The sequence below is a fragment of the Pseudophryne corroboree genome, chromosome 8 (genome assembly GCF_028390025.1).
Source record: "Pseudophryne corroboree isolate aPseCor3 chromosome 8, aPseCor3.hap2, whole genome shotgun sequence".
In the NCBI taxonomy this organism is placed as follows: Eukaryota; Metazoa; Chordata; class Amphibia; order Anura; family Myobatrachidae; genus Pseudophryne; species Pseudophryne corroboree.
The window spans coordinates 21,280,748-21,303,646 of record NC_086451.1 but is presented as its reverse complement, the minus strand read 5'-3'; the positions used below and the strand labels follow the sequence as shown (position 1 = coordinate 21,303,646).

At 51.8% G+C, this 22,899-nt stretch overlaps 1 protein-coding gene across 3 annotated transcripts; it reads left to right on the top strand.

The window, feature by feature from the left end:
* Positions 1 to 27: 27 nt before the first annotated feature.
* Positions 28 to 17,602, top strand: SUV39H1 (SUV39H1 histone lysine methyltransferase). Of its 3 annotated transcripts, none has more exons than XM_063936020.1 (7): positions 28 to 473; positions 7,715 to 7,852; positions 8,364 to 8,509; positions 8,731 to 9,420; positions 9,959 to 10,105; positions 10,441 to 10,570; positions 16,961 to 17,602. In XM_063936020.1, exons 1-7 carry the CDS (start codon positions 446 to 448, stop codon positions 17,092 to 17,094), a joined length of 1,413 nt encoding a protein of 470 aa, XP_063792090.1. In that variant the 5' UTR covers positions 28 to 445; the 3' UTR covers positions 17,095 to 17,602. The 3 variants fall into 3 exon arrangements, with proteins under 3 accessions (XP_063792090.1, XP_063792091.1, XP_063792089.1); XM_063936021.1 differs by having other exon boundaries at positions 7,703 to 7,828; XM_063936019.1 differs by having other exon boundaries at positions 7,703 to 7,852.
* Positions 17,603 to 22,899: the final 5,297 nt, after the last annotated feature.

Here is a 22,899-nt window from a genome sequence, read left to right as displayed (position 1 = left end):
AGGGAAATACAGGTGCTCTATAGCAAATCGTGCCAGACCTGGACCACAGAGATACAGCAGAGACTAGATGATGGGTACAGTCTCTGTATTGTGGAGGATGGATGCTGTGCTCAGTTTCAGAGGGCGTCGGACATTTTGCTGGCTACCAAGAGTCCCCGAGGTCATATCAGGATTGTCTACTGCAAGAAGGCCGCCGCTGTAGGGACAGTAAAGCAGCTCGGCCTCTAGCACCGGAGCTCTCACACAGTAACACCAGCCCCTCCCCACCTTACACTTTTTTTTTTCAGTCATCTGAAATGGCGCGCAATTGTATGTACCCGCCTCTCCGCTGACGTCATGCCGCTACTAGCCAATCGCCTGTCTTCACAGCTGCCCGCGCCGGGCCGCGCTGGCCAATCAGGCTGCAGGCTGGAGTCAGGAGCACACGGTGGTGGTCCCGCGCAACATGGCGGAGAATTCAAACTCCTTGCTCGGTGAGTGTTCTCGGGCGGGTGAGAGGGTGGCAGCGGGGTAACCGGTACACCGGTGGGGGTACTCGGCGGGATACTTCACCGGGAGCCGGTGGGCTGACACGGAGGAGAACTAAGAGGGGGAAGTTGTGTGTGTGCCTGGGGCTGCATGGCTGCCAGAGAGGAGAGTATCCACTGTGTATGTGTCCCCTGCTCAGTACCACTCCCATCATGCTCCATGTGTCCCCTGCTCAGTACCACTCCCATCATGCTCCATGTGTCCCCTGCTCAGTACCACTCCCATCATGCTCCATGCGTCCCCTGCTCAGTACCACTCCGATCATGCTCCTTGCGTCCCCTGCTCAGTACCACTCCCATCATGCTCCTTGCGTCCCCTGCTCAGTACCACTCCCATCATGCTCCTTGCGTCCCCTGCTCGGTACCACTCCCATCATGCTCCTTGCGTCCCCTGCTCGGTACCACTCCCATCATGCTCCTTGCGTCCCCTGCTCGGTACCACTCCCATCATGCTCCTTGCGTCCCCTGCTCGGTACCACTCCCATCATGCTCCTTGCGTCCCCTGCTCGGTACCACTCCCATCGTCCTCCTTGCGTCCCCTGCTCGGTACCACTCCCATCGTCCTCCGCGCGCCCCCTGCTCGGTACCACTCCCATCATGCTCCTTGCGTCCCCTGCTCGGTACCACTCCCATCATGCTCCTTGCGTCCCCTGCTCGGTACCACTCCCATCATGCTCCTTGCGTCCCCTGCTCGGTACCACTCCCATCATGCTCCTTGCGTCCCCTGCTCAGTACCACTCCCATCATGCTCCTTGCGTCCCCTGCTCAGTACCACTCCCATCATGCTCCTTGCGTCCCCTGCTCGGTACCACTCCCATCGTCCTCCTTGCGTCCCCTGCTCGGTACCACTCCCATCATGCTCCTTGCGTCCCCTGCTCGGTACCACTCCCATCATGCTCCTTGCGTCCCCTGCTCGGTACCACTCCCATCGTCCTCCTTGCGTCCCCTGCTCGGTACCACTCCCATCGTCCTCCGCGCGCCCCCTGCTCGGTACCACTCCCATCGTCCTCCGCGCGCCCCCTGCTCGGTACCACTCCCATCGTCCTCCCGCGCGCCCCCTGCTCGGTACCACTCCCATCGTCCTCCGCGCGCCCCCTGCTCGGTACCACTCCCATCGTCCTCCGCGCGCCCCCTGCTCGGTACCACTCCCATCGTCCTCCGCGCGCCCCCTGCTCGGTACCACTCCCATCGTCCTCCGCGCGCCCCCTGCTCGGTACCACTCCCATCGTCCTCCGCGCGCCCCCTGCTCGGTACCACTCCCATCGTCCTCCGCGCGCCCCCTGCTCGGTACCACTCCCATCGTCCTCCGCGCGCCCCCTGCTCGGTACCACTCCCATCGTCCTCCGCGCGCCCCCTGCTCGGTACCACTCCCATCGTCCTCCGCGCGCCCCCTGCTCGGTACCACTCCCATCGTCCTCCGCGCGCCCCCTGCTCGGTACCACTCCCATCGTCCTCCGCGCGCCCCCTGCTCGGTACCACTCCCATCGTCCTCCGCGCGCCCCCTGCTCGGTACCACTCCCATCGTCCTCCGCGCGCCCCCTGCTCGGTACCACTCCCATCGTCCTCCGCGCGCCCCCTGCTCGGTACCACTCCCATCGTCCTCCGCGCGCCCCCTGCTCGGTACCACTCCCATCGTCCTCCGCGCGCCCCCTGCTCGGTACCACTCCCATCGTCCTCCGCTCGCCCCCTGCTCGGTACCACTCCCATCGTCCTCCGCTCGCCCCCTGCTCGGTACCACTCCCATCGTCCTCCGCGCGCCCCCTGCTCGGTACCACTCCCATCGTCCTCCGCGCGCCCCCTGCTCGGTACCACTCCCATCGTCCTCCGCGCGCCCCCTGCTCGGTACCACTCCCATCGTCCTCCGCGCGCCCCCTGCTCGGTACCACTCCCATCGTCCTCCGCGCGCCCCCTGCTCGGTACCACTCCCATCGTCCTCCGCGCGCCCCCTGCTCGGTACCACTCCCATCGTCCTCCGCGCGCCCCCTGCTCGGTACCACTCCCATCGTCCTCCGCGCGCCCCCTGCTCGGTACCACTCCCATCGTCCTCCGCGCGCCCCCTGCTCGGTACCACTCCCATCGTCCTCCGCGCGCCCCCTGCTCGGTACCACTCCCATCGTCCTCCGCGCGCCCCCTGCTCGGTACCACTCCCATCGTCCTCCGCGCGCCCCCTGCTCGGTACCACTCCCATCGTCCTCCGCGCGCCCCCTGCTCGGTACCACTCCCATCGTCCTCCGCGCGCCCCCTGCTCGGTACCACTCCCATCGTCCTCCGCGCGCCCCCTGCTCGGTACCACTCCCATCGTCCTCCGCGCGCCCCCTGCTCGGTACCACTCCCATCGTCCTCCGCGCGCCCCCTGCTCGGTACCACTCCCATCGTCCTCCGCGCGCCCCCCTGCTCGGTACCACTCCCATCGTCCTCCGCGCGCCCCCTGCTCGGTACCACTCCCATCGTCCTCCGCGCGCCCCCTGCTCGGTACCACTCCCATCGTCCTCCGCGCGCCCCCTGCTCGGTACCACTCCCATCGTCCTCCGCGCGCCCCCTGCTCGGTACCACTCCCATCGTCCTCCGCGCGCCCCCTGCTCGGTACCACTCCCATCGTCCTCCGCGCGCCCCCTGCTCGGTACCACTCCCATCGTCCTCCGCGCGCCCCCTGCTCGGTACCACTCCCATCGTCCTCCGCGCGCCCCCTGCTCGGTACCACTCCCATCGTCCTCCGCGCGCCCCCTGCTCGGTACCACTCCCATCGTCCTCCGCGCGCCCCCTGCTCGGTACCACTCCCATCGTCCTCCGCGCGCCCCCTGCTCGGTACCACTCCCATCGTCCTCCGCGCGCCCCCTGCTCGGTACCACTCCCATCGTCCTCCGCGCGCCCCCTGCTCGGTACCACTCCCATCGTCCTCCGCGCGCCCCCTGCTCGGTACCACTCCCATCGTCCTCCGCGCGCCCCCTGCTCGGTACCACTCCCATCGTCCTCCGCGCGCCCCCTGCTCGGTACCACTCCCATCGTCCTCCGCGCGCCCCCTGCTCGGTACCACTCCCATCGTCCTCCGCGCGCCCCCTGCTCGGTACCACTCCCATCGTCCTCCGCGCGCCCCCTGCTCGGTACCACTCCCATCGTCCTCCGCGCGCCCCCTGCTCGGTACCACTCCCATCGTCCTCCGCGCGCCCCCTGCTCGGTACCACTCCCATCGTCCTCCGCGCGCCCCCTGCTCGGTACCACTCCCATCGTACTGTTACTCTGCTCAATACTGATCCCCTCATAATGCATGACTACCACTCCCATCATACTATATATGGCCCCCCTTCTCAGTACTACTACCTTAGACTTTGTTACTCCGATCAGTACTGATCCCCACATAATGTACATGTGTCCACCCTGCTCAGTACCACTCCCATCAGTGCTACTACCTTTACGCTGTACGTGCCACCCCTGCTCAGTGCTACTACCCTTATGCTGTACGTGACACCCCTGCTCAGTGCTACTACCCTTATGCTGTACGTGACACCCCTGCTCAGTGCTACTACCCTTATGCTGTACGTGCCACCCCTGCTAAGTGCTACTACCCTTATGCTGTACGTGCCACCCCTGCTCAGTGCTACTACCCTTATGCTGTACGTGCCACCACTGCTCAGTGCTACTACCCTGATGCTGTACGTACCATCCCTGCTCGGTGCTACTACCCTGATGCTGTACGTGCCACCCCTGCTCGGTGCTACTACCCTTATGCTGTACGTGCCACCCCTGCTCGGTGCTACTACCCTTATGCTGTACGTGCCACCCCTGCTCGGTGCTACTACCCTTATGCTGTACGTGCCACCCCTGCTCGGTGCTACTACCCTTATGCTGTACGTGCCACCCCTGCTCGGTGCTACTACCCTTATGCTGTACGTGCCACCCCTGCTCGGTGCTACTACCCTTATGCTGTACGTGCCACCCCTGCTCGGTGCTACTACCCTTATGCTGTACGTGCCATCCCTGCTCGGTGCTACTACCCTTATGCTGTACGTGCCACCCCTGCTCGGTGCTACTACCCTTATGCTGTACGTGCCACCCCTGATCGGTGCTACTACCCTTATGCTGTACGTACCACCCCTGATCAGTGCTACCTTTATGCTGTACGTGCCTCCCCTGCTCAGTGCTACTACCCTGATGCTGTACGTGCCACCCCTGCTCAGTGCTACTACCCTGATGCTGTACGTGCCATCCCTGCTCAGTGCTACTACCCTTATGCTGTACGTGCCACCCCTGCTCAGTGCTACTACCCTTATGCTGTACGTGCCACCCCTGCTCAGTGCTACTACCCTTATGCTGTATGTGCCACCCCTGATCAGTGCTACTACCCTTATGCTGTACGTACAACCCCTGATCAGTGCTACCTTTATGCTGTACGTGCCTCCCCTGCTCAGTGCTACTACCCGTATGCTGTATGTGCCACCCCTGCTCAGTGCTATTACCCTTACGCTGAATGTGCCATCCCTGCTCAGTGCTACTACCCTGATGCTGTACGTGCCACCCCTGCTCAGTGCTACTACCCTTATGCTGTACGTGCCACCCCTGCTCAGTGCTACTACCCTTATGCTGTATGTGCCACCCCTGATCAGTGCTACTACCCTTATGCTGTACGTACCACCCCTGATCAGTGCTACCTTTATGCTGTACGTGCCTCCCCTGCTCAGTGCTACTACCCGTATGCTGTATGTGCCACCCCTGCTCAGTGCTATTACCCTTACGCTGAATGTGCCATCCCTGCTCAGTGCTACTACCCTGATGCTGTACGTGCCATCCCTGCTCAGTGCTACTACTCTTATGTTGTACGTGCCACCCCTGCTCAGTGCTACTACCCTTATGCTGTACTTGCCACCCCTGCTCAGTGCTACTACCCTTATGCTGTACGTGCCATCCCTGCTCAGTGCTACTACCCTTATGCTGTACGTGCCACCCCTGCTCAGTGCTACTACCCATATGCTGTACATGCCATCCCTGCTCAGTGCTACTACCCTTATGCTTTATGTGCCACCCCTGCTCAGTGCTACTACCCTTATGCTGTACGTGCCACCCCTGCTCAGTGCTACTACCCTTATGCTGTACGTGCCATCCCTGCTCAGTGCTACTACCCTTATGCTGTACGTGCCATCCCTGCTCAATGCTACTACCCTTATGCTGTACGTGCCACCCCTGCCCAGTGCTACTACCCTTATGCTGTACGTGCCACCCCTGCCCAGTGCTACTACCCTTATGCTGTACGTGCCACCCCTGCTCAGTGCTACTGCCCTTATGCTATACGTGCCACCTCTGCGCAGTGCTACTGCCCTTATGCTGTACGTGCCACTTCTGCTCAGTGCTACTACCTTTATGCTGTACGTGCCACCTCTGCTCAGTGCTACCTTTATGCTGTACGTGCCACCCCTGCTCAGTGCTACTACCCATATGTTGTATGTGCCACCCCTGCTCAGTGCTACTACCATTACGTTGTACATGCCATCCCTGCTCAGTGCTACTACCCTTATGCTGTACGTGCCATCCCTGCTCAGTGCTACTACCCTTATGCTGTACGTGCCACCCCTGCTCAGTGCTACTGCCCTTATGCTGTACGTGCCACCCCTGCTCAGTGCTACTACCCTTATGCTGTACGTGCCACCCCTGCTCAGTGCTACTGCCCTTATGCTGTACGTGCCACCCCTGCTCAGTGCTACTGCCCTTATGCTGTACGTGCCACCCCTGCTCAGTGCTACTACCCTTATGCTGTATGTGCCATCCCTGCTCAGTGCTACTACCCTTATGCTGTATGTGCCACCCCTGCTCAGTGCTACTACCCTTATGCTGTATGTGCCACCCCTGCTCAGTGCTACTACCCTTATGCTGTATGTGCCACCCCTGCTCAGTGCTACTACCTTTATGCTGTATGTGCCACCCCTACTCAGTACTACTACCCTTATGCTGTACGTGCCACCCCTGCTCAGTACTACTACCCTTATGCTGTACGTGCCACCCCTGCTCAGTGCTACTGCCCTTATGCTGTACGTGCCACCTCTGCGCAGTGCTACTGCCCTTATGCTGTACGTGCCACTTCTGCTCAGTGCTACTACCTTTATGCTGTACGTGCCACCTCTGCTCAGTGCTACCTTTATGCTGTACGTGCCACCCCTGCTCAGTGCTACTACCCATATGTTGTATGTGCCACCCCTGCTCAGTGCTACTACCATTACGTTGTACATGCCATCCCTGCTCAGTGCTACTACCCTTATGCTGTACGTGCCACCCCTGCTCAGTGCTACTGCCCTTATGCTGTACGTGCCACCCCTGCTCAGTGCTACTACCCTTATGCTGTACGTGCCACCCCTGCTCAGTGCTACTGCCCTTATGCTGTACGTGCCACCCCTGCTCAGTGCTACTACCCTTATGCTGTACGTGCCACCCCTGCTCAGTGCTACTACCCTTATGCTGTATGTGCCATCCCTGCTCAGTGCTACTACCCTTATGCTGTATGTGCCACCCCTGCTCAGTGCTACTACCCTTATGCTGTATGTGCCACCCCTGCTCAGTGCTACTACCCTTATGCTGTATGTGCCACCCCTGCTCAGTGCTACTACCTTTATGCTGTATGTGCCACCCCTACTCAGTACTACTACCCTTATGCTGTACGTGCCACCCCTGCTCAGTACTACTACCCTTATGCTGTACGTGCCACCCCTGCTCAGTACTACTACCCTTATGCTGTACGTGCCACCCTTGCTCAGTGCTACTACCCTTATGCTGTACGTGCCATCCCTGCTCAGTGCTACTACCTTTATGCTGTATGTGCCACTCCTGCTCGGTGCTACTACCCTTATGCTGTATATGCCACCCCTGCTCAGTACTATTCCCATAAAGTGGCTAAACCCGTCTAAACTATTAGGCGCGAGCGTAAATAATGAGCGCCTGCGGAACTTATGCCCAATCTGCAGAACAGCTGTGATGGGCCCATTGGCAGTGCTGAGGTCTCCCCAACATCACTATGATCCCGTGTTACCTGTAGAGAGAAACATGTCTGATTAGCGTGTGCTAGGGGGTCTGTGGTTCCCCAACACATAAGTAGCTTTTTTTTGTTTTTCTCAACTATTTGCGGAACTCCAATCTTGTATGTTGTAATGAAGTGTTCTGATTTTGTACAAGTTATATTGTAATAAGTAAAACAGTTCTGTTGCTAGGTTTCGGTCCTCGATGTTTTATACGTAAACTGAACTTCAGCGGTTCTGACATGAAACTGAAACTGTCCCCAGTTCTGGAGGCTGTAAACAAGACCCAGCTAAGTAACGTGAAAAGTAAGAACCACCGTAATAAATCAGGTGACAAATGCTAATTAAAAGCAACTAATGCTAATTGAAAGCAACTGTAGAGCTTTTACTAGTTGCAGCGCGACAATTGTACTTCCTGTGCTACACTGCAGACAATTGATGTACACTGCGGGTTGTAATTGATGTACACTGCGGGCTGTGATAGCTGGCATTTCCAAATGGAAGCGTAACCTTAGGGCTGTCCCGTCCCACAGCGTGGGGCTTTTATTGTGGCCACATAACTGCATAGGTAAGGCAGCGGGGTATAAGGCTGGGGCTGATGTGCGCAATCTTGTATCCCCATCTCCTGCTCCTCTGTGGGGTAAACTAGGGGTACACTCTTTACTACTTCCTGTAGAGGCAAAAGGGGTAGTATAGCTAATTATTACAAGATGAATTTTGCTGATGAACAATTATGACTCCTTTCCTCTCTTGAATGCACCTCTCCTGACACTACAGTCCTCCCGGTAATTACTGCTTAGTCCTACGTACGATATTTACAAGGTTGTTTTTTGTTCTACAGGTGTGTCGGTGGCCTGCCTGTCTTCAGAGTCTCACCTCCAGGAGCTCTGCCGGCTTCAGCATGTATGCTGTGCTCCCCTTGGGGTGAACCGTAAGAATATCTCCAACTTTGAAGTGGAGTATCTGTGTGACTACAAGAGGGTTCAGGTAATTTATACTCCGGGTACAGGCCCGTCCTCATCCTCTAGCTTCCCGCCGTGTGGTGTACCACATGCACAATTGGCGATGCAGAGTCTAAAGAGAGATACAATAGAGTAGCCAGTTGCTGACCGGCTGCATATAAATTGCTGTTTGGTTGTGTCATAACGCTATAAAACCTGTGTTGACGTTACTTGCGGCTCTGTCTCAACCGACTGTCTTTCCAACAGGAGGAGGAGCTGTACCTTGTAAAGTGGAAGGGTTACCCAGACTCTGATTGCTCGTGGGTACCACGTCATCACCTCAAGTGCTTCAACCTCGTCAAGCAGTTTCACAGGGACCTGGAGAGAGAGATAGTACGGCGTGCAAAGGCTGCTGGGAGTTCCACCAGCAAGAAGGCAATTGCGCGATACCCACGTAGGCTAGACTCAAGCCTTTCCCATCAGTTAGTCCTAAAGGCCAAGCAGAGGCAACGGCTTCGCTTGTGGGAGCAGCATCTGAACGCCAAGCGTGCCCACACAGGCCTCATCCTGGTGGAGAACGACGTGGACCTGGAAGGGCCCCCCAAGGACTTTGTATACATCAATGAGTACAAGGTGGGGGAAGGGATAACCATTGTTAAATCGGCCGTGGGTTGCAAGTGCCGGGACTGTTTCACAGACGAGCACGGCTGTTGTCCGGGAGGATTTAACCATAAATTTGCCTACAACGAGGAAGGGCAGGTGAAAGTTAAAGCAGGTTTCCCAATCTACGAGTGCAACTCTCTCTGCCGATGTGACTCCTCCTGTCCAAATCGCGTTGTGCAAAAGGGAATCCAGTTCAAATTCTGCATCTTCAGGACGGCCAACGGAAGGGGCTGGGGGGTGCGGACCTTGGAAAAGATTCGTAGAAACAGCTTTGTTATGGAGTATGTAGGAGAGGTGAGCGAGCGGTCTGCCTGGAAATGTCCGTTCCTATTATACTGTATATGCCCCTTTGTTTCTATATATCTGTTCAGTAGAATCTAGTTTATCCTTTTTCGTGTTCAAGATGACATTATGTTTAATATAAAAGGGGGCCGTTACGTTGTCTTTACTGCTTTTCTGACGCAATTTGTGGCAGATTATCACTAGGATTATGTAACTACATGGCTAGAAAAGCAGAGACAAGCTAGAAAAGCAGTGTATTTGGTAAAAGTTGCTGGGGTGTGTACTTGTTGATAAATTGCACACTTGAATCCTATGTTCTACATGAGCACCTTGACCAAGTTGTGGTGTTCTCGATACTTCTTGGTGTCCAGGTGAGAACAATGGCTGTGAGACGTGATTATATTTATATATCTTGGTGCACGTTGACCTTTTTAATCACATAGTGCAACTGAAGACAGATAAATAGCTTTGGATAAACGCCCAGCCAGTGCTGATGCAGACGCAGCTGCGGTGACGTGTTTTTATATATCTCGTGGAATCTGAATTACAGATAATCACCTCCGAAGAGGCGGAGCGCAGGGGGCAAATCTACGACAGACAGGGGGCGACCTACCTATTTGACCTGGATTACGTGGAAGATGTGTACACTGTGGATGCTGCTCACTACGGGAATATCTCACACTTTGTAAACCACAGTGTAAGTATTGGCGGCTGCATGTGGCATTCGAGGGGTTCGAGTTGGCTGCGAATTAAACCGTGCATTGCTGAAATGTGGGCTTAAAACACCAATGTGTCATATGCAAGAGCATGGATAGTGTAGAGGGCATGGTGCTGGACTGCGGAGGCATATGTATGCGCACACGGCTGAAAATGGGGGTGTGGTTATGCAAATTAGGTGGCGTGGCCAGGCAAGGTCATTTAAATGGGTGGTGCAGCCCACAGACGTTACTACAGGTAAAAAAAAGGTTAGACACGAGATCATGGCCCGATTTTCAGAATATTCTGCTAATTTGTACTTTCCCCTTGTTGCAGTGTAAGCCAAACCTTCAAGTATACAACGTGTTTATTGACAACCAGGATGACCGGCTTCCTCGCATCGCCTTCTTCTCTACACGCACAATCCGCACTGGCGAGGAACTTACCTTTGACTATAACATGCAAGGTAACGGTCTTGTGCCATATCGTTGCTACTTAAATATCTTAGCGCTATTCAGTGTGACCAGCATCAAGGTACAATTAATCGCTGTTAGCTTCTTCAGGTGCCTGTTTTTAGTTCGGTCAGACACTACATTTTATTGATTTCTTTTTAATTAAGGGGTTTAAGTCTAGTCCAGAGTTTCACAAACTCTGTCATCACTGCCCTGGTATTAACGATACCATGCTTGAATCCAGATAGTTAAATCAAATTGACTGAGGTACTAATTTAAGTTACCTGTACTCAAACATGGATATCATTAAAACCTGGACTGTAATGGCAGAGTTTGGGAAACTATGGTCCAGTACACAGGTTCTCGAACTTTGTCCTCAGTGCATGTTTTCCAGGTCTTACAGAGTGACAAGTGAAATAAGTAGCTCCACTTGTGGCTCCTTTTAAATGTCCGTGAGTAATGAGTACACTTGTGCTCCTGCTGGGTGATCTGTTTGGGGTCCCGAGGACACAGGGGCAGATGTATTAAGCCTGAAGAAGTGGTAAGTGGAAGGTGATAAGGCACCATCCAATCATTACGGGTTTGAAAAAATTACAGGAGCTGATTGGCTGGTGCGTTATCACTTCTTTCTCTAACGTCCTAAGTGGATGCTGGGGACTCCGTAAGGACCATGGGGAATAGCGGCTCCGCAGGAGACTGGGCACATCTAAAGAAAGCTTTAGGACTATCTGGTGTGCACTGGCTCCTCCCCCTATGACCCTCCTCCAAGCCTCAGTTAGATCTTTGTGCCCGAACGAGAAGGGTGCACACTAGGGGCTCTCCTGAGCTTCTTAGTGAAAGTTTTAGTTTAGGTTTTTTATTTTCAGTGAGACCTGCTGGTAACAGGCTCACTGCATCGAGGGACTAAGGGGAGAAGAAGCGAACTCGCCTGCGTGCAGAGTGGATTGGGCTTCTTAGGCTACTGGACATTAGCTCCAGAGGGACGATCACAGGCCCAGCCATGGATGGGTCCCAGAGCCGCGCCGCCGGCCCCCTTACAGAGCCAGAAGACAGAAGAGGTCCGGAAAATCGGCGGCAGAAGACGTCCTGTCTTCAACAAGGTAGCGCACAGCACTGCAGCTGTGCGCCATTGCTCTCAGCACACTTCACACTCCGGTCACTGAGGGTGCAGGGCGCTGGGGGGGGTGCCCTGAGACGCAATAAAAAACACCTTGGATGGCAAAAAAATGCATCACATATAGCTCCTGGGCTATATGGATGAATTTAACCCCTGCCAAAATACATAGAAAAGCGGGAGATAGGCTCCGCCCCCTTATCGGCGGCCTTATCTCCTCAGCACACTGGCGCCATTTTCCCTCACAGCTCCGTTGGAGGGAAGCTCCCTGGCTCTCCCCTGCAGTCACTACACTACAGAAAGGGTTAAAAAAGAGTAGGGGGGCACTAATTCCGCGCAGTATTAAAGATACAGCAGCTATAAGGGGAAAAACACTTATATAAGGTTATCCCTGTATATATATATAGCGCTCTGGTGTGTGCTGGCAAACTCTCCCTCTGTCTCCCCAAAGGGCTAGTGGGGTCCTGTCCTCTGTCAGAGCATTCCCTGTGTGTGTGCTGTATGTCGGTACGTTTGTGTCGACATGTATGAGGATAAAAATGATGTGGAGACGGAGCAGATTGCCTGTAATAGTGATGTCACCCCCTAGGGGGTCGACACCTGAGTGGATGAACTGTTGGAAGGAATTACGTAACAGTGTCAGCTCTGTATAAAAGACAGTGGTTGACATGAGACAGCCGGCTACTCAGCTTGTGCCTGTCCAGACGTCTCATAGGCCGTCAGGGGCTCTAAAGCGCCCGTTACCTCAGATGGCAGATATAGACGCCGACACGGATACTGACTCCAGTGTCGACAGTGAAGAGACAAATGTGACTTCCAGTAGGGCCACACGTTACATGATTGAGGCAATGAAAAATGTTTTACACATTTCTGATAATACGAGTACCACCAAAAAGGGGTATTATGTTCGGTGAGGAAAAACTACCTGTAGTTTTCCTGAATCTGAGAAATTAAATGAGGTGTGTGATGATGCGTGGTTTTCCCCCGATAACAACTGATAATTTCTAAAATGTTATTGGCATTATATCCTTTCCCGCCAGAGGTTAGGGTGCGTTGGGAAACACCCCCTAGGGTGGATAAAGCGCTCACACGCTTGTAAGGGCTCTACCCTCTCCTGAGATGGCCGCCCTTAAGGATCCTGCTGATAGAAAGCAGGAGGGTATCCTAAAATGTATTTACACACATACTGGTGTTATACTGCGACCAGCAATCGCCTCAGCCTGGATGTGCAGTGCTGGGTTGGCGTGGTCGGATTCCCTGACTGAAAATATGATACCCTAGATAGGGACAGTATATTTTTGCCTATAGAGCATTTAAAAGATGCATTTCTATATATGCGTGATGCACAGCGGAATATTTGCCGACTGGCATCAAGTCTAAGTGCGTTGTCCATTCCTACCAGTAGAGGGTTATGGACACGTCGGTGGTCAGGTGATGCGTATTCCAAACGGCATTTGGAAGTATTGCCTTATTAAGGGGAGGAGTTATTTGGGGTCGGTCTTTCAGACCTGGTGGCCACGGCAACAGCTGGGAAATCCACGTTTGTACCCCAGGTCGCCTCTCAACATGAGAAGCCGCCGTATTATCAGGCGCAGTCTTTTCATGGACAAGCGGGCAAAAGGTTCCTCATTTCTGCCCCGTGACAGAGGGAGAGGAAAAAGGCTGCAGAAATCAGCCAGTTCCCAGGAACAGAAACCCTCTCCCGCCTCTGCCAAGCCCTCAGTATGACGCTGGGGCTTTACAAGCAGAATCAGGCACGGTGGGGGGCCCGTCTCAATGAATTTCAGCGCGCAGTGGGCTCACTCGCAAGTAGACCCCTGGATCCTTCAGGTGATATCTCAGGGGTACAAATTAGAATTCGAGACGTCTCCCCCTCGCCGTTTCCTAAAGTCGGCTTTACCGATGTCTCCTTCTGACAGGGAGACAGTTTTGGAAGCCATTCACAAGCTGTATTCCCAGCAGGTGATAATCAAGGTACCCCTCCTGCAACAGGGAACGGGGTATTATTCCACACTGTTGTGGTACCGAAGCCGGACGGCTCGGTGAGACCGATTCTAAATCTAAAAATCTTTGAACACTTACATACAGAGGTTCAAATTCAAGATTGAGTCACTCAGAGCAGTGATTGCGAACCTGGAAGAAGGGGACTACATGATGTCTCGGGACATCAAGGATGCTTACCTTCAAGTCAAAATTTACCCTTCTCACCAAGGGTACCTCAGGTTTATGGTACAGAACTGTCACTATCAGTTCAGACGCTGCCGTATGGATGGTCCACGGCACCCCGGGTCTTTACCAAGGTAATGGCCGAAATGATGATATTCCTTCGAAGGAAGGGAATTTTAGTTATCCCTTACTTGGACAATTCCCTGATAAGGGTAAGATCCAGGGAACAGTTGGAGGTCGGTGTAGCACTATCTCAGGTAGTGTTGCGGCAGCACGATTTGGATTCTCAATATTCCAAATTCGCAGCTGGTTCCGACGACTTGTCTTCTGTTCCTAGGGATGATCCTGGACACAGTCCAGAAAAAGGTGTTTCTCCCGGAGGAGAAAGCCAGGGAGTTATCCGAGCTAGTCAGGAACCTCCTAAAACCGAGCCAAGTCTCAGTGCATCAATGCACAAGGGTTCTGGGTAAAATGGTGGCTTCCTACGAAGCAATCCCATTCGGCAGATTCCACGCAAGAGCTTTCCAGTGGGACCTGCTGAACAATTGGTCCGGGTCGCATCTTCAGATGCATCAGCGGATAACCCTGTCACCAAGGACAAGGGTGTCCCTCCTGTGGTGGTTGCAGAGTGCTCATCTTCTAGAGGGCCGCAGATTCGGCATTCAGGACTGGGTCCTGGTGACCACGGATGCCAGCCTGCGAGGCTGGGGAGCAGTCACACAGGGAAGGAATATCCAGGGCTTATGGTCAAGCCTGGAGACATCACTTCACATAAATATCCTGAAGCTAAGGGCCATTTACAATGCTCTAAGCTTAGCAAGACTTCTGCTTCAAGGTCAGCCGGTGTTGATCCAGTCGGACAACATCACGGCAGTCACCCACGTAAACAGGGTGGCACAAGAAGCAGGAGGGCAATGGCAGAAGCTGCAAGGATTCTTCGCTGGTCGGAAAATCATGTGATAGCACTGTCAGCAGTATTCATTCCGGGAGTGGACAACTGGGAAGCAGACTTCCTCAGCACGACCTCCACCCGGGAGAGTGGGGACTTCACCCAGAAGTCTTCCACATGATGATAAACCGTTGGGAAAAACTCGACAGGTATTGCGCCAGGTCAAGGGACCCTCAGGCAATAGCTGTAGACGCTCTGGTAACACCGTGGGTGTACCAGTCAGTGTATGTGTTCCCTCCTCTGCCTCTCATACCCAAGGTACTGAGATTGATAAGATGGAGAGGGGTAAGAACTATATTCGTGGCTCCGGATTGGCCAAGAAGGACTTGGTAACCGAAACTTCAAGAGATGCTCACGGAGGATCCGTGGCCTCTACCTCTAAGAAGGGACCTGCTCCAGCAAGGACCCTGTCTGTTCCAAGACTTACCGCGGCTTCGTTTGACGGCATGGCGGTTGAACGCCGGATCCTGAAGGAAAAAAGGCATTCCGGATGAAGTCATCCCTATCCTGATCAAAGCCAGGAAGGATGTAACCGCAAAAACATTATCACCGCATTTGGCGAAAATATGTTGCGTGGTGCGAGGCCAGTAAGGCCCGACGGAGGAAATTCAACTGGGTCGATTCCTACATTTCCTGCAAACAGGAGTGTCTATGGGCCTGAAATTGGGGTCCATTAAGGTTCAAATTCGGCCCTGTCAATTTTCTTCCAAAAAAGAACTAGCTTCAGTCCCTGAAGTTCAGACGTTTGTAAAAGGGGTACTGCATATACAGCCTCCTTTTGTGCCTCCAGTGGCACTTTGGGATCTCAATGTAGTTTTTGGGTTCCAAAAGTCACATTGGTTTGAACCACTTAAATCTGTGGAGTTAAAATATCTCACATGGAAAGTGGTCATGCTGTTGGCCCTGGCCTGGGCCAGGCGCGTGTCAGAATTGGCGGCTTTATCCTGTAAAAGCCCTTATCTGATTTTCCATTCGAACAGGGCGGAATTGAGGACTCGTCCTCAGTTTCTCCCTAAGGTGGTTCCAGCGTTTTCACCTGAACCAACCTATTGTGGTGCCTGCGGCTACTAGGGACTTGGAGGACTCCAAGTTGCTAGACGTTGTCAGGGCCCTGAAAATATGTTTCCAGGACGGCTGGAGTCAGGAAATCTGACTCGCTGTTTATCCTGTATGCACCCAACAAGCTGGGTGCTCCTGCTTCTAAGCAGACTATTGCTCGTTGGATTTGTAGTACAATTCAGCTTGCACATTCTGTGGCACGCCTGCCACAGCCAAAAAATCTGTAAATGCCCACTCCACAAGGAAGGTGGGCTCATCTTGGGCGGCTGCCCGAGGGGTCTCTGCTTTACAACTTTGCCGAGCAGCTACTTGGTCAGGAGCAAATACGTTTGTAAAATTCTACAAAATTGATACCCTAGCTGAGGAGGACATGGAGTTCTCTCATTTGGTGCTGCAGAGTCATCCGCACTCTCCCGCCCGTTTGGGAGCTTTGGTATAATCCCCATGGTCCTTACGGAGTCCCCAGCATCCACTTAGGACGTTAGAGAAAATAAGAATTTACTTACCGATAATTCTATTTCTCGTAGTCCGTAGTGGATGCTGGGCGCCCATCCCAAGTGCGGATTGTCTGCAATACTGGTACATAGTTATTGTTACCAAAAAATCGGGTTATTGCTGTAGTGAGCCATCTTTTCTAGAGGCTCCTCTGTTATCATGCTGTTAACTGGGTTCAGATCACAAGTTGTACGGTGTGATTGGTGTGGCTGGTATGAGTCTTACCCGGGATTCAAAATCCTTCCTTATTGTGTACGCTCGTCCGGGCACAGTATCCTAACTGAGGCTTGGAGGAGGGTCATAGGGGGAGGAGCCAGTGCACACCAGATAGTCCTAAAGCTTTCTTTAGATGTGCCCAGTCTCCTGCGGAGCCGCTATTCCCCATGGTCCTTTACGGAGTCCCCAGCATCCATTACGGACTACGAGAAATAGAATTATCGGTAAGTAAATTCTTATTTTATCACTTCTCCAGGCTTAATACATTTGCCCCAGAGTTTGAGAACCTGTGGTCTAGTAGTGCCTTCAAGGCCAGTGTAGGTGTAGTCCTCTAGAAGGGGCTTGGTGAGACAAGCCGTAGAGCCTGTTTGGTATTAAAGATTGTACTATCCTTCTATATTGCAGTGGACCCAGTTGATGTTGAAAGCACAAAGATGGATTCCAATTTTGGCTTGGCTGGGCTTACCGGATCTCCCAAAAAACGCATTCGCGTGGAATGCAAGTGTGGCGCAAACAGCTGCCGTAAATACCTCTTCTGAGCGTCGGAACCCCGTAACTCTCTGTGGGCTGGCGGCTCGGAACGGCTGCTTTCCACCACAGCACTTGAATGACTGTTACCTGAGAAGAACGCAGTGTTTACACCCCTTTTTATAGCGCGTCTCTGGGGCTTTTGGAATCTGCTGCCTTCCATCCTCTCTTGAAAAAGTTGGTGCTACAGAATGTTTTATACTATATGAATTTTTTTTTTTTAATTGTTTTTTTTTTTTTTTTACTTTTTTATTCTCCTCTGCTTCCGACTGTGCAGAGCAAATCTATTCTTATACTTGAATGGTCTCCCGTCCGCCATGAAACTGTCTGGGACGACGCACCAGGCTCTACTGACGTGAAGCGGGGTAGATACGCAGTATCCCTGCCCCTTCTTTTTTAATGAACATTTGGATGGAATTAATTAGATTGTTCTGAACATCCTCATATTAACGATTATTTTTATTTTTTTATTTTTTTTAGTTCGATCCTTTTCTGTAAATATATAATTCTGTAATCTCAGACTATGAGCTGTTTTGTGTTGCAGAAATCTCATCATAATCGCTCTTATTACCCTGGAATCTTTTACAGGTACATATAAAATGCAACAGCTTGCTAAAGCTGCCACTTCTCAGCGTGTTTAAGCAGGGAAAGTAAAGCGACAAGACTACTCAAAGCAAAACCGCAGAGAAGAGGTGGCGTTTGCAAGCTGCTGCAGGGTAAATCTGTACCTCAGTGTTCTGTTTGAGTGGCTGCCCTCCGGGGGAGATAATTATGTTTCTTGACTGTCAGAACAGCTCTGGTTAACTACCAGATTCTTTGCATAGTGTCACCTGACATAAGGCCTAATTCAGACCTGATTTATGTCCTGCGTTTAAATAGTTGCCGCCGAAGAGGGGGCGGGGGGGTGTAAATTCGCCCGTGAAAGTGTGATTGCATGTGTACGCCATGCTACAAGTATCAATCAGTCAACGGTCAGCTGCAAATCCGTTTGCACCTCACTCGCCATCAAATGATGTTTCCAGTCTGTGCGTAGCCCAGGATTTACTCCTCCAGTGCGATACAAGCAGGCTGATTGGGCCAGAGCTGACGTCACACACCTATCCTGAGAACGCTTAAGAACACCTGCGTATTTCCTGACACTCCCAGAAAACGGTCAGTTACCACCCCCCAAACGTCCACTTCCTGTCAGTCAGCCTGTGACGGGCTGTGCGATTGAAATTTTCGCACCAGTTTGTCGATGTTCAGCAATGCCTGTTTGGCGACGTGCATACGCATTGCGGTGGATATGCAGTCTATTGATTGCCCGCTGTGTGAAAATGCACCGCAGTGATCAGATATGAATATGGCCCGTACTCCTGTAGAATATTACTTAGTGGTTCCCAAATGGCAGTGGCGCAAATTATATTAAGGTTAACGTATTAGTCAAAATCAGTGCTGGCCGTTGCCAATCATGAAATAAATGTACAAACAGCAGCACAACCCTTCCCCCACCACATAACTGACCCTAAGGGTGACAGGTGAGCACAATTTACTTTATTAATTTTTGCTGAATTTATTAATAAGAAACATGTAGCCCAGGAGTGCTGAGAAAGAAATGCTGATACTCTAATGTGCACTGATTCAAGAACGTTTGACAACCACTGCTTTAAAGATGCATACACACGGTGAGATATTGTCTACGCGGGACTGATTTTCCTTGAATTCCCCCAAAGCCCAGAAGCACCGATATTCTTTATACACACGGTGCAATTTTGGCTATACTTTGTACTAGATAGTCAAGATTGACTTGCCTGCACAGGTTTTTTTTTTTTTTTGGTGTGATCTTGATCCCACGGCAGCGTGCACCGGTATCACAAGCTGTGCACACATGGGGGTAAATTTACTAAGGTGGGAGATTTTTAGAACTGGTGATGTTGCCCATAGCAACCAATCAGATTATATCCATTATCTGCTAGAAGCAGCTAGATAAATGGTAAGTAGAATCTGATTGGTTGCCATGGGCAACATCACCAGTTCTAAAAATCTCCCACCTTAGTAAATTTACCCCATGGTGTGATTTGCACTAACTTTCCTTACAATAGTCAAAATCGTACAGTCGCATTGTACCATGTGTATGCACCTTTAGCCGGGAAGATAGTCCTGTTCTGTCATTGTATATTACAATACTTAGGTTTGCTTTTTAACTTTTGGGGCCATTTCTCCTATTTATATAGTGTTCCCAACTTTTTGTGTTGAAGGAACAGCGGTTCTCTGAGAACTCATTGCAGCCAGAAATTCACTTCAAACTGCTTTACATCATCTAATTACAATGTAATCGCATACTTCTAGTGCCCCATTCATTTTCATTTAACCATCTATGCTCAGCCATGGGTTTCCTGAAAACCTGGACTCATAGGGGACCTAGAGGATAGAGTATGGGAACTCCTGCTTATAGCCCGATGTATTATCATGTAAAACAGTGCTTCTCCAGATGGCATGTTTTCAGAATTTCTGCCTGTGGGATAATTGCGGAGCCAGCAAAATGGATTAACTCACCTATGCACGATGACAGAAATCCACAAAACATGGCCTGTTGGTGGTATGTGGAAGACTGGAGGTGAGTACTACTGATGTAGACGCTGGATGCGTATGGTGTGGCATTGTAACATTGAGGCAGTGGTTACCAAATGTGGTCCTCAAGAGACTCTTAACAGTCCAGGTTTCAAGGATATCCCTATTTGCACAATGGTATAATCAAACTGACTGTGGAATAGGGGGGCTGATATATTAAGCCTTGAGAAGGCATAAGGAAATGATACAGCAATGATAAATGCAAGGAGATAAACGCACCAGCCAATCAGTTCCTGCCAATTTACATATTGCATATTTACATTACAAATATTTCTCTATCGTCCTAGTGGATGCTGGGGTTCCTGAAAGGACCATGGGGAATAGCGGCTCCGCAGGAGACAGGGCACAAAAGTAAAGCTTTCCGATCAGGTGGTGTGCACTGGCTCCTCCCCCTATGACCCTCCTCCAAGCCAGTTAGATTTTTGTGCCCGGCCGAGAAGGGTGCAATCTAGGTGGCTCTCCTAAAGAGCTGCTTAGAAAAGTTTAGCTTGGGTTTTTTATTTTACAGTGAGTCCTGCTGGCAACAGGATCACTGCAACGAGGGACTTAGGGGAGAAGAAGTGAACTCACCTGCGTGCAGGATGGATTGGCTTCTTGGCTACTGGACATCAGCTCCAGAGGGACGATCACAGGTACAGCCTGGATGGTCACCGGAGCCTTGCCGCCGGCCCCCTTGCAGATGCTGAAGTAAGAAGAGGTCCAGAATCGGCGGCAGAAGACTCCTCAGTCTTCTAAAGGTAGAGCACAGCACTGCAGCTGTGCGCCATTTTCCTCTCAGCACACTTCACACGGCAGTCACTGAGGGTGCTGGGAGGGGGGCGCCCTGGGAGGCAAATGAATACCTATTTTGGCTAAAAATACCTCACATATAGCCTCCGGAGGCTATATGGAGATATTTAACCCCTGCCAGAATCCGTTAAGAGCGGGAGACGAGGCCGCCGAAAAAGGGGCGGGGCCTATCTCCTCAGCACACAGCGCCATTTTCCCTCACAGAAAGGCTGGAGAGAAGGCTCCCAGGCTCTCCCCTGCACTGCACTACAGAAACAGGGTTAAAACAGAGAGGGGGGGCACTAATTTGGCGTTAGAAATATATAAAAAAGATGCTATAAGGGAAAACACTTATATAAGGTTGTCCCTATATAATTATAGCGTTTTTGGTGTGTGCTGGCAAACTCTCCCTCTGTCTCTCCAAAGGGCTAGTGGGTCCTGTCCTCTATCAGAGCATTCCCTGTGTGTGTGCTGTGTGTCGGTACGTGTGTGTCGACATGTAGGAGGACGATGTTGGTGAGGAGGCGGAGCAATTGCCTGTAATGGTGATGTCACTCTCTAGGGAGTCGACACCGGAATGGATGGCTTATTTAGGGAATTACGTGATAATGTCAACACGCTGCAAGGTTAGGTTGACGACATGAGACGGCCGACAAACAATTAGTACCGGTCCAGACGTCTCAAAAACACCGTCAGGGGTTTTAAAACGCCCGTTTACTTTAGTCGGTCGACACAGACAGGGACACTGAATCCAGTGTCGACGGTGAATAAACAAACGTATTCCTTATTAGGGCCACACGTTAAAGGCAATGAAGGAGGTGTTACATATTTCTGATACTACAAGTACCACAAAAGAGGGTATTATGTGGGATGTGAAAAAACTACCATAGTTTTTCCTGAATCAGATAAATTAAATAAAGTGTGTGATGATGCGTGGGTTCCCCCCGATAGAAAATTATGGGCGGTATACCCTTTCCCGCCAGAAGTTAGGGCGCGTTGGGAAACACCCCTTAGGGTGGATAAGGCGCTCACACGCTTATCAAAACAAGTGGCGGTACCGTCTATAGATAGGGCCGTCCTCAAGGACCAGCTGACAGGAGGCTGGAAAATATCATAAAAAGTATATACACACATACTGGTGTTATACTGCGACCAGCGATCGCCTCAGCCTGGATGTGCAGAGCTGGGGTGGCTTGGTCGAATTCCCTGACTAAAAATATTGATACCCTTGACAGGGACAGTATTTTATTGACTATAGAGCATTTAAAGGATGCATTTCTATATATGCGAGATGCACAGAGGGATATTTGCACTCTGGCATCAAGAGTAAATGCGATGTCCATAACTGCCAGAAGATGTTATGGACACGACAGTGGTCAGGTGATGCAGATTCCAAACGGCACAAAGGTGTATTGCCGTATAAATGAAGAGGAGTTATTTGGGGTCGGTCCATCGGACCTGGTGGCCACGGCAACTGCTGGAAAATCCACCGTTTTTACCCTAAGTCACATCTCTGCAGAAAAAGACACCGTCTTTTCAGCCTCAGTCTTTTCGTCCCTATAAGATCATATCTGCCCAGGGATAGAGGAAAGGGAAGAAGACTGCAGCAGGCAGCCCATTCCCAGGAACAGAAGCGTTCCACCGCTTCTGACAAGTTCTCAGCATGGCGCTGAGACCGTACAGGACCCCTGGATCCTACAAGTAGTATCCCAGGGGTACAGATTGGAATGTCGAGACGTTTCCCCTTCGCAGGCTCCTGAAGTCTGCTTTACCAAGGTCTCCCTCCGACAAGGAGGCAGTATGGGAAAAAATTCACGAGCTGTATTCCCAGCAGGTGATAATTAAATTACCCCTCCTACTACAAGAAAAGGGGTATTATTCCACACTATATTGTGGTACTGAAGCCAGAAGGCTAGGTGAGACTTATTCTAAAAAAATTTTTTTGAACACTAACAAAGGTTCAAATCAAGATGGAGTCACTCAGAGCAGTGATAACGAACCAGGAAGAAGGGGACTATATAGTGTCCCGGGACATCAGGGATGCTTACCTCTATGTCCCAAATTTGCCCTTCTCACTAAGGGTACCTCAGGTTCGTGGTGCAGAACTGTCACTATCAGTTTCAGACGCTGCCGTTGGTTTGTCCACGGCACCCCGGGTCTTTACCAAGGTAATGGCCGAAATGATGATTCTTCTTCGAAGAAAAGGCGTCTTAATTATCCCTTACTTGGACGATCTCCTGATAAGGGCATAGTCCAGGGAACAGTTGGAGGTCGGAGTAGCACTATCTAGGATACTGCTACAACAGCACGGGTGGATTCTAAATATTCCAAAATCGCAGCTGATCCCGACGACACGTCTGCTGTGCCTAGGGATGATTCTGGACACAGTCCAGAAAAAGGTGTTTCTCCCGGAAGAGAAAGCCAGGGAGTTATCCGAG

Coding starts and splice junctions, on each gene's coding strand:
- SUV39H1 (XM_063936019.1), top strand. CDS start 446: ATGGCGGAGAATTCAAACTCCTTGCTCG. Junction 474..7,702: donor GAATTCAAACTCCTTGCTCG/GTGAGTGTTCTC, acceptor TAAGTAAAACAG/TTCTGTTGCTAGGTTTCGGT. Junction 9,421..9,958: donor TTATGGAGTATGTAGGAGAG/GTGAGCGAGCGG, acceptor TCTGAATTACAG/ATAATCACCTCCGAAGAGGC.